This window comes from Candoia aspera, chromosome 2 (assembly GCF_035149785.1).
Source record: "Candoia aspera isolate rCanAsp1 chromosome 2, rCanAsp1.hap2, whole genome shotgun sequence".
NCBI lineage: Eukaryota > Metazoa > Chordata > Lepidosauria > Squamata > Boidae > Candoia > Candoia aspera.
Genome location: NC_086154.1, coordinates 51,679,162 through 51,689,775, shown reverse-complemented (window position 1 = coordinate 51,689,775; position 10,614 = coordinate 51,679,162). Strand labels below are relative to the sequence as shown.

General features: G+C 45.9%; 1 protein-coding gene across 1 annotated transcript in view; it reads right to left on the bottom strand.

The window, feature by feature from the left end:
- The window catches only part of WNT7A (Wnt family member 7A), a 44,031-nt gene extending 35,699 nt beyond the window's left edge, over window positions 1-8,332 (bottom strand). Inside the window, exons 1-2 of the mRNA XM_063296434.1 lie at window positions 8,262-8,332; window positions 6,047-6,273 (exon numbers count right to left, since the gene is read on the bottom strand). Of these exons, the coding sequence (XP_063152504.1) occupies window positions 6,047-6,273; window positions 8,262-8,332 (298 nt within the window). The remainder of the gene's footprint in view (window positions 1-6,046; window positions 6,274-8,261) is intronic.
- Window positions 8,333-10,614: the final 2,282 nt, after the last annotated feature.

The following is a 10,614-nucleotide window of genomic DNA, read 5'->3' as shown; positions in this document are numbered from 1 at the left end:
TGTAGTAATCCCCATGGGAGCACTTAGAGAGTCATAACAGACCCAGAGAAAACACCAGTCTGGCAAATGAAGGATCTCAACATATCTAGAATTGTAGTCCACTCTAACCAAATGGCATCAGCCTCCCAATTCACATAGGAAAGCTTCCCAGGATGTATTGGATAAAGGAAAGTATCTGTTCTTCTCTGATCTACTGCTGCAATAGGAACAAGATAAATTTTGTTCTATACGTTATCATTAGTACTGGGCCACAGTATCACCCACTTGACTCATTCATGATATTTAGTGAGACAGTGTTGTCTGCGTCTAGATATGAGGTAGCGATTTTTATATAAATCAGGAGTTCCACTCCAACTTTGTAAATCAACCCAAAATGGTGAACAGTATGGTGAATGTCAAGGATAATTAGAGTTTCCTTAATGAATTATTGTAGTCATATGACCCACTTCCTAGGTCAACTATTCTAATAACATTGGTTAACATATCCATTCAAATGCTAATAGGCTATCATATAATATTTTGCTGAAAGCATTTCATTCTAAAATAAACTTAGGATTCCATCAGTGATTTATAATTAATTGGAACAGATTTTTTGACATCTTACATTAGGATATCTTATCCACAGTGATGGTCACTGGCTTCAAAATGGTGAGCACAACCAGGCAATTGAAGCCTCACCCCTTTTTATGTGTGTTACAGGCACTGCATGCGTGTAAAAAGGGTCAGGGTTTCAATTCTCCAGTTTCACTTGCCATTTTGAAGCCAGTAACCATTGCTGTGGGTGCCCTGAAAACCATGGAATCATTTATAAATCTAACTCAATCATCCCTGATGATGAGTGGAGGCAAAATTCCCAGACACTTTCCTTTGTTTTTCTTCTTCTTGGGGTCTTCCTATTTGTACAATGATCAGTCCTCAAGCCTAAAACTAGCTAGATTGTTCTGGTTCTTTTTAGTTATTAAACAGGCTTTTGGCTCAGTCTAAAAATATCAGGTTATGGACATCCATAAGAATTTTTCAGTGATGGTCTAAGCCACAATTCATTATATATACATACAGTTATGTACATGATTTGTTAAGAAAAGAACAGAAACATGAAAAGTACCTTCACTGAATCAGGAAGTATTTGTCTATTAAGTTCAGTACTGTCTATGTGTGCTGTGTGTAGGATTATAGACTGGAGTCCTTTCCTGCCACAACCAAGTAGGCTAGAAATTAAACATGGGACTTTTCCAGCAAAGCAGAACTCTGCCATTGATCTGCAACCCTTCTCTTCATTTTAAAAACTTCAGGAGCCTTCTGAGAGATCGTAGTGGACTCTGTGGAGAGCATCTTTTGCATGGGGATGAAGAAAAATGGATATATTTGGCCAAGAGTTTAAAGCTCACTTTATTTATACATTGTTGATTAGCTACTTTATTTATCAGCTAACACAAAACATCCTTTGTATTATTTAAATTTTAAACTGCACAAATACTCTTGAATTCAGATTTGTTCTTAGAACAGCAGATTATGTATCAGGTTAAACATTTAATATTAAAATAACTGGCCATAAAGTCAGTTCTTGAGTTTTGCCTACTAATTAGATTTTCAATTAATGATTGAATTCCAAGATGCTGATCAAGTTCTAGAACAGTGTCTGACATTTGTCATGAGCTGGATAAAAACAAATTGAGGTAGTCTGATCAGTCAAAAGGCAAATCAAGGAAAAACTTCATCTATATTTGATGGTTAGGAACTTAATTTATGCTAGACTGGCAATTGTTCCAATTCTTGTTCCCAATGTAGTCTCTAGATTCCAGGCTTATTCATAGAAAAACTAATGATAGATTTGGAATACAGTTTATGAAGGTCACATTTATATATCTTACCAGACTTTAGTTCCCTAGCTGTTCAGTCATCAAATATACTATTAAAAAATAGACTTGTTCTCTGACTGCACCTGGTCTTGATTCTTTCGAATCTGGCTATAATGACCTAAGTCTCATTTACATCCCATTTGGGCTAATGTGCTCTGTATGAGTTGACAAGTGCTTCAAGTGTTTGAAATTTCAACTGATTATATGAAAAGAAGAGATGACTGCTAACGCAGCTCTAGGAAAAATTCAAAGCACTGGTTATTAAAACTTGTAAAGCCTTACATAACTTGCAGCTAGACTACTAGAAAAGAAGTCCTTCTTCCAGACTCACTAGAAACACATCTTTGGAGGAAATGCAAGAAAGGCAACTACCAGGATGGGGATTCTCAGCCAAGGGAGGCCAAGCTAGCTCCCTCTCTGTGGACTTATGCAATCAGGCAAAAACAATTTCGTTCATGTCACTATATGATAGTTATACTGGAGGGTTTGCAGGGCTCTGGGTTGGGTTTCATTAATTGGATGCTTTTTATTTTCATTGAATTAAGCCAAAATTCAAATAGCTCTTTTTACTCCAGAATACAACGTAGTACAGGTGAACAGATTTTTCAAGGAGATGCAGCATCAAGAATGATCAGCCCATCCTTCAACATCCCTTCATGTTTTAGGCATTTTCCATTGATAGCAGTGGAAGCTGTTTTAAAATTTTGCTGTCAACAAACATTTTTATCTCTAATTAACTGCTAATTAGAGATTATACTTTTCTAGCCTAAGGAGTTAGGGCCCTGAGAGATCTCTGAGAACCATTTTATGCTCCCTAAGCAAAAGGTAACTCATGTTTAGTGAAAACCGAACAAATCTGGCAGCTAAAGAGAAGAAAGCATTATGCTGGGAATGAGGTTCTGAGGAATGTACATCCATCAAGTCCTGTGACAATCGCAGAACAAGGAAACAGAGAGTCTGAGAGAGGCTTTATCATCAAAATCACACTGATCTTAAACCAATTCTCAGAGATATGAATTCCTATAAAGGATGTAAAAGGGATAAAAACTTGGGAACTGAACTGACAGTAGGAACAAAAGCTTGGTTCCTGCAGTGAATGCGAGCCTGATTATTTGTCTTGAGGTGGTGTTGCTTCAGGACTGGGTCATGTTTCTCCAAGTCTTCAGAATGGCCAGGGTGATACCTTGATCACTTGAAGAGTATTTGCATTATTCAATATTCCAAATTCTTCAAAGGGCAGCAGGGAACTTCCTTTCACTTATAGCAGAGAGTGCATGTTGGGCAAGTAGGTGATAATTTCCACGCTATCCTCAATTGTTTCTAGTTCCTAGCAAACTCCATGCCTTTCACTCTAGCAGTATTTTCTAGGACCCAAATAGATACGTTAACCATAACAAATAGAATTTGTGAAGTCTACTTATATAAGAAGCCAGCCCAGCTTTGCTCTTTAATTAGAGGACAGATTCATACAGATATTTTAAAAATATTTGGTTCAATTTAACTGTTTTGAACAGTTTTCTCTACAAAAACAGGAGTGCTATATTTGGTGAACCTGGAATTATTAGCTTGAAAGATAAAGCATGACTTACAGAAATTTGGAAGATCTTAAACTTTTGTTGCGATTTTGAGTACTAATATATCTACTTAAGAAACTTGCAAAAGGATTCTCTCTCTTTTTTTTCAGGCTGCTCTTAAGACAATAGTTTCAGCCTATAAGGAACATAAACCATCTACAGTACTGTACTGACTTTGATGCACATCTAAGTACTGGTGAAGTAAGAGTAAATGGGTCTGGATAACTTCTCCTAACAAATCAAAGCATCATGCTCAGATGTGCCTTAGGCACACCTGCCTCTTTATGTTGTCTTTACATTCTGCCCCTTAGGCTACCATAGGACTCTGTCAATGCTCTTTTTCCCAAATTCTCTTTGAACCTTGACTGGCTTCTTTCCAAGAATCCTTAGGTCTGAGGACATAGATGCAAGCATTTCAACTCTGTTATAAATAACAGTTCTGAATAAGAACTAAAAGCACCATATGGTTACATGTTTGGAACCATGCCCTTAACATGTCTTGTTGTCAGTTGAAAATAACATATAAGAAATCTTTTGGTATTACAAACCATGGAATGATTGAATTATGGCTTCATCACATTTAAAATGAAGTCATTGTACAATTACATTTCTCAAAAGCTAAACTGATGGGAGGAGGCTAAATTATCAAATAAGGAAAGTCAATACATCCACGTGATTATTCATCAGAGAAGAAAGCAGCTGAAATCATGGACAGCAAGCTAATACATTGCACCCCTGAAGAGAAAAGAATGCAGATGCTCTCAAGGAATTCCTTATCTCAGATGTACTCACAAGGGAGCTTTGTTACATAAAAAATAAGATATTAACAATTGTTGTCATTAATTGAAATGGAAGTACTGAGGAAAATCTGTAATGTTTATTCAACTATGATTTTTAACCCCGTATTCCTCCCTGAAAAATGCCACTAACACAAGGACCATCTATACTATTTACTCAGAAGCATGTTCCATTAAATTACTTACAGGGCTCTTACTGTATATAAGATTATAACCCAATCTAATACTACTACTTTTCAGTAAATAAATTAACAGCAAATGAAATAGTTGCATTTCAGTGTAACCCAAGACTCACTGGCTGCAATCCAATACAGACAGCAACACTTCTACAAAGATAGCAACACTAGTGTGGAAATATATCCATTGATTTTCTAGAGTTAAAGTTTCATTGTGCAATAATGAAATAATAAACACAAATAAGCCATACCTTATTTATAAGCTTTATTTAAGCTCACCTTCCCTAACATGGTACCTTCCAATTTTTTTTAAAAACTTTGATTTTCACCTACATTTGGGATCTTCCTGTTTATTCAAATCTTTTTTTTTTCTTAATTGGATACCAAATACATTTTTGACATTTGGAAACATAACTATTCCTCATTCAGCATGGGACATACCTAACCCTAATCACTTTCTACTGATGAACCCAGTTCATCTGACCTGGTTTAGGAATCAGTGTGACTGACTGAAAAGTTTCTTAGACACAACTGGCAGATGCCAACTTCAGAGACTTCCAAGTCAAAGAATAGGAATGAATAAACAAGCTTTTAGAGAAGAAAAAAAGTAAAGTGATCTTTTCAGATGTACAGGTCTGTTTTTAGATCATGCATCAACAATTAAACCACTATATAACAAGCAACTTAATTCAAAATCAATACTGCCACCTACCATTTCACTGCAATCTGATTCTGAGTATAACAAATTGAATAAAGAGTGTTAAAAAGCTGTCTGTCTATTTTAGCTGACCAAGAGTTTCAGGTAATTTTCACACATGATGTTTGCATCATTCCCCCTCCCCCATTTCATGTTCTTGGAAGGCAAATTTGAAATGTCCATTGGAAAGAAGATGTTTAAATAGTTCCCCTTCATATGTCACACACAGAGACTATGAGAGATTCTGTTAAGTTTAATGTGCAAAGTTCACATGGTGTTTTCACACGGAGATCTTCTGTTTCTTCCTAGTATTATTATAAATTGGTTGGTAATGTGACTGTAAAGCACGTGCTGCTTGGATTTTATCTGGCATTTTATCTGGCACTTTAATGGCTCTCTATCTTCCGTTGCTATCTTACATTGCACCAAGTAGTGCAAAACTGGGCCAAAATCATGTTGATACTATGATTTCAATCCTACTCATATTTATTCAGGGAGAGCTACTCCCTTGTCTAAGAGTGGGGAACCTCTGGTCCTCCAGATATTGCTCTACTATCATTCTTGGCATCCCCAGCCAGAATCGTTAAGTGAAAGATACTTGAGGGCACACGTTTAGGGTTCCAGATGTAGCCTTGCAATTTAGATACAAGTCATCTTGATTCCAATGAGGCATTGCTGTAGGGTGGTCTCTCACCACAGAATAGGAAAACTTTTTTTAAAGGTAAGCTTGGGAGTGAAGTAACAATGGCAACTCTTCTAAAGACATTTAGAATCCCTTTGTGTTTGCAAAGGAAAGGGACACAAGCGTTCAGCAAGGCTTTGTGACCGCCACATGAAGTTGGAGCTGCTCCATTGTTTCCCTGGCCTATGAATACCCTTCCCTCTTCTTTGGGTGGATTTCAGGCTCGCCCCTGCAACAGTTTATAAGAAGGAGGTAACATACCCACTTTCAGCTCTTTTCCAAAGACGGTCCTCTCTCCCAAGGCCGAGCAGTTCCACCGTCCATTGCGAAACTGAAATTGACACTCGTTGATTCCCATTTGGGAGCCTTCCCCGATCACGATTATGGCATCGGGTCTGCTCTGACAGATCGCCCTCTGTCTTGGAGCCAACCCCGGGATTTTGTTACAGATGATACTGGCTCCCAAAGCCACGACCGAAGAAAGACCCCTAATAAGAGAGGGAGGGAGAGAAGAGTGAGAGCGGAGCAATAATGAATCACCTCATCCGAGTCGGGATCAATCGATCCTCTAAAAGGTTCTTCTTTGAGGCGCCCCTCGGTACGAACTGGAAGTGGCAGGTTTGTCAACATCAAAGCACGCCCTGATGCCGCTTAAGCCCTCCGAGCGTCTCATCTGCCCGTCGAGGCTTATTCCACCGGTTGTCTACCCAGCGGCCTTTCAGCAAGCCCAAGTGTGGCGAAAGGGCGGGGGGATTTCTAACAGCCCCCCTCCCCCCACCCTTCTTGCAGAAATAGGTAAGGGGCATTGAACCAGGGGAGCCGCCATTCCCCCTTTCTTCTCCGGCGTCCACGGGCAACAAGTGTGACTAAAATCAGCGGGCAAATCGCGGCACATACTCGAGCAGAGCCAGAAGCATCATTTTGCTCCCCCAGTCTGCGGCCAAGAACGCCAGCCCAGCGCGGCTCGGCTGCTCGTCTGCCGGCGTCCGCTTTCCCTCCGGACTACCACGCTGAAAAAAGACGCTGGGTCAATTTAACAGCGAGGAGAGCCTCGCCTCCCTTCTCTCTCCCAATCTCCTCCTGGGGTGGGGAGATGGGGGGCGCTCATATTCCACACTTCCCCAACCGGGGGCCCTCCAGATGCAACGAATCACGATTGGGAATTAGGGGAAACGGTAGCCCAGAGCATTTCGAAGGTGCTCGTGGTAAGAAGGAGACGGGCGGGATTGGGACTGTGAGAAAGGGAGAGGGGGAGCGAGGGAAAGCAGAGGTGCCAACACGCGGCCATCCTCCTGGCCGCTTTCTCTCCACTTAAGACCCCTAGCACTCCGTCCAAGCACAGATGGGGGAGGCGGTGTCAGGATCCTGCTCCTAGCACCCTTCCCAACCTCGGTGCGCAGGAATTCCAAAGCCTCCTCCCTGCCTCGAAAATGCCACACCCCGCGGGCAGCAGGCCTCCACCTTCCTCCGACGCGCCTGGCAGTCCCACCTCACGAAATCGGCGCTCAGGGATGATCCCAAGCCTGGCCAACGGGGCGAGTGGGCACGCATTCGCGGGCGCTACCGGCTCTTTTGGGGCTCGCTTTCCCACTAGGACTTGTTCCGACGATCCCAGAGGAGGGGGAGGAGGAGGCTGTACCCTAACTCTGGCCGCGAACTCCTTTGGCGGTGTGCTTCTTTTCACGCCACCTCGTAGGCGGGTTCTTTGAACGGGAAGAATGCGAGTAACCTGAGCACGGCGAACTTAGAAACAAGATCCTCTGAAATGACTGGGAGCTGGTTACAGGTAACCAGGTTACTTTTCTGAGCGCAGTTGGAGCCGCGGCGGGGTGGACTGCTCAGCCCGCCGCCGCCGCCCAGGGCAGAAAGAGCCGGAGTCGGACCGAGATTCACTCCCCGGGAGAAGTAACGAATAAGCCCAAAAAAGTCTGCGCAGGTTTCAGCTGAGCGATCTTCGCACAGAATTAGTTCAGCTCTGGGATGCGGGTTTAGTTCTGAAACTTAGTCGTGGCACGTGAGAAAACGTGGAGCCCCTGGCCCCGCGCAGAGCGCTGCAGACTTCCTCTCCTGGGTACCAAAAGACAGGCCTCGCTCCAGGCCCCCCTTGCCCAGGCACTGACCCCGAGAAAGGGTGAAAAGTCGCGCTAGGGCTGGGGTCCGCGGATCCGGCCCTAAGTAACCTTTTTCCCTGCTTGGCGCTCATTGTCATTCTGGTCATGCCTCTCGTCTGGCCAGGCGAGGACTTTCGCCTTTCCCCAGAGCTGACGCACATTCAGAATTTCACTGGGACAAGAGCAGCAAAAATAGTCGCCTCACCCTGGAGCGAGTGAGCGAGAGAGACGGAGAGAGAACCCGAAAGACTTCCCACAAGTTAAATGCTAGCACAGGTCTGGACAGGTTGAGCCACCACAGCGTGTTTGCCTTTAAAAAATGGGGGGGGGGGGAGGCAAGAGGGGAGAGAGAGAGAGAGACTTACCCTATTTTGATATAGACAATGCCTAGGCTCAGAAAGATGTGGAATATCCAGCGCCTGGTTTTCCTGTTCATATTCCTCGTTCGTCGTTGGCTTTCAGATCAACATGAGAAAGTTATGTCTTTTTTTTTAAAGTATATTTATAATAGCAATGATAATGATAATAACGTCTGCCCCCTGCACGCTCTCCGCGCCCTGGTGGATTTCTCGGTGCCTCAGACAGTGCAACGCCAGGTCAAAGTAGCTCAGACAAAACAGTCCAGCCCTCCTGCGCTCGGAGCCACCCGGAGCGAGCGGCGTGTGTTTGTAAATCCCGAGAGGCAATCACCATCGCCCTCCCCTGGGTCTCTCTTCGCTCCCTTTCGATTCCGGATTTGTATGCCTGTCACACGTAGCCCTGGAGAGCTCGCGCGCGCGCGGGGAAGGATGTATAGGACTCCGGTCTTCTCTCCTGTTAGCGGCGGCGACGGCGGCGGCAACCCGAGAGAATTTCCCCCGCAGGTTCAGCGTTGCTGCCTAGATCACTTTTCTCTCTCCTTCAGCTTACTGGGGCGTGTTCTCCAAAGGAGGGAGTAGTCCAGCCCGGGTGGGGTGGGGGTGGGAAGGAAAAGAAGTTAATGGTTTGGGGTGGGGGCGAGGGTGGATGCGGGATAAAGAATCGCGCACCGATCACCTGTTCGCCTCCTCCTACCTCCTTACCCCCAAAGCCATAATAATAAACGATACTGGAGTTGTTGAAAGTGGCTTCTTTCTCTCTTTCTCCGGGCTTCTGCAGAAAAGAAGAGCTTTCACAAGACAATTCTCTAGCTCCCAAACAGTGAATCAGTTTCTGATCGCTTACTCGCCCGGCAAGCGGAGCCAGTCCTGACCTCCAGCTGCCTCCTCTAAGCAAGACCCAGCTTTTCTCCGCCTCTGATTCTGACGGCGAGCTTCCCTTTATCCAATTTCTCTCCTTTCTGCCACTTCAGGTTGGCGTCTCTCCCTTCTCCCTCCATCCCTCTCTCCTGTTTTTGAACTGTCCCAAAAGCTGACAGGTCGTCTCACGCCCGTCCGAGAGGGAGAGGAGCGGGCCTCCCCCGAGCGGTGGGCGCGCGGCTTCTACCTGCCTTGGAGCGCGCGCCCTGCAAAGCAACCTTCTGCGCGAGAAGCACCTGGAGGCAGGTTTGCGGGTTCTCCGCTTGGATAGTTGAAGCCTGTGCCAGGCTTGGCAACACCTATATCTTGCTTTGTTTCGGCTTCACCCCAAAGGCACCCACTCCCGCAATAAACAGCAGCATCTCCCAACTAAAGGATGCGGGGGGTGGCATCAGCGGCAGCGCCGCGAAAGGCAATCTAGGAAGTAGAAGTCGGTTTTGTTCAGCGCTGCTACCGAAAGCCTGACGCTCGGGACAGTTTAGATCCTATCTGCCGCTGCTGACGGCAAAGCTCGGACAACAGTCCCCGAAGAAAAAGGCCACCGTTGCCTCCCCGCTTTTGCTTATGCAACGCTCGGCCGGCTTTCGCCCACTTCCCTTTGATTGATGGATTTCGCCCCCTCCCCGCCCGCGCTCACAACCGCAGGCGAGGGAGATCCCGCTGCTCGCCCAACCTGCAGTCAGGTATCCCGCACGGGACTCTTTGTGGGCCAGCCCGAAGCGCTGCCGTAGGTCGGGTATCACGCAGGAGCGGGTCCTGGCCCTATGGCCGGCGCGTGCGGAATTCCCTCCGGCGTCTCCTCTTCCCAGTCGGGAGAAAGCGTTGGGCAAGCGAGCAAGACCTAGGGTGCCTCCGGACGCGCCTTTAAGCTTGGCGCCCTCCTGAGGCCGCCGGGCCCTGACTCCGTTTAACCCTGGCGCCCTTCCCCAATTGGCCCGGCTGGGGGAATCGCCTTGACTACCTGCCCGCCGGGACTGGGTCCTAAGTCCCCTTTTGCTCCGCTTTCCCGCCCTGCTCCCCGGACAGACCGCTCAGCCAGCCAGCCAGCCAGCCAGCCACCGTGGTTCCGCCGGGCTTTTGTGTGATCCCAACCGCGGGACGTGGGCGCGCTGCTTCGGGGAGGATTCCGTTCGGAGGCTGATCCCCTTATCGCACATACAGAAGGGAGGATTTGCCACTTGGTAATAACCGGGCGGGGTGCGGTGGCGTTGGAAACGGCGCGGCTTTGGTTTTGAAAGGGAGAAAAAAGAACAGAAACAGACTCAGCCCAGGAGGGCTGCCCTCTCCTCGGGTGACACAAACAGGTGGTCCAGAATGAAACTTTCGGCGCGTTTGACAGAGTTAGAAGGAAAGGAGCACTTGGCGAATACTTGTAATTCCATTCTTTCCAAACGCCTGAGTGCGGCTTCTGGGGGCAGGACGAACTGTTACAACCGCAGAA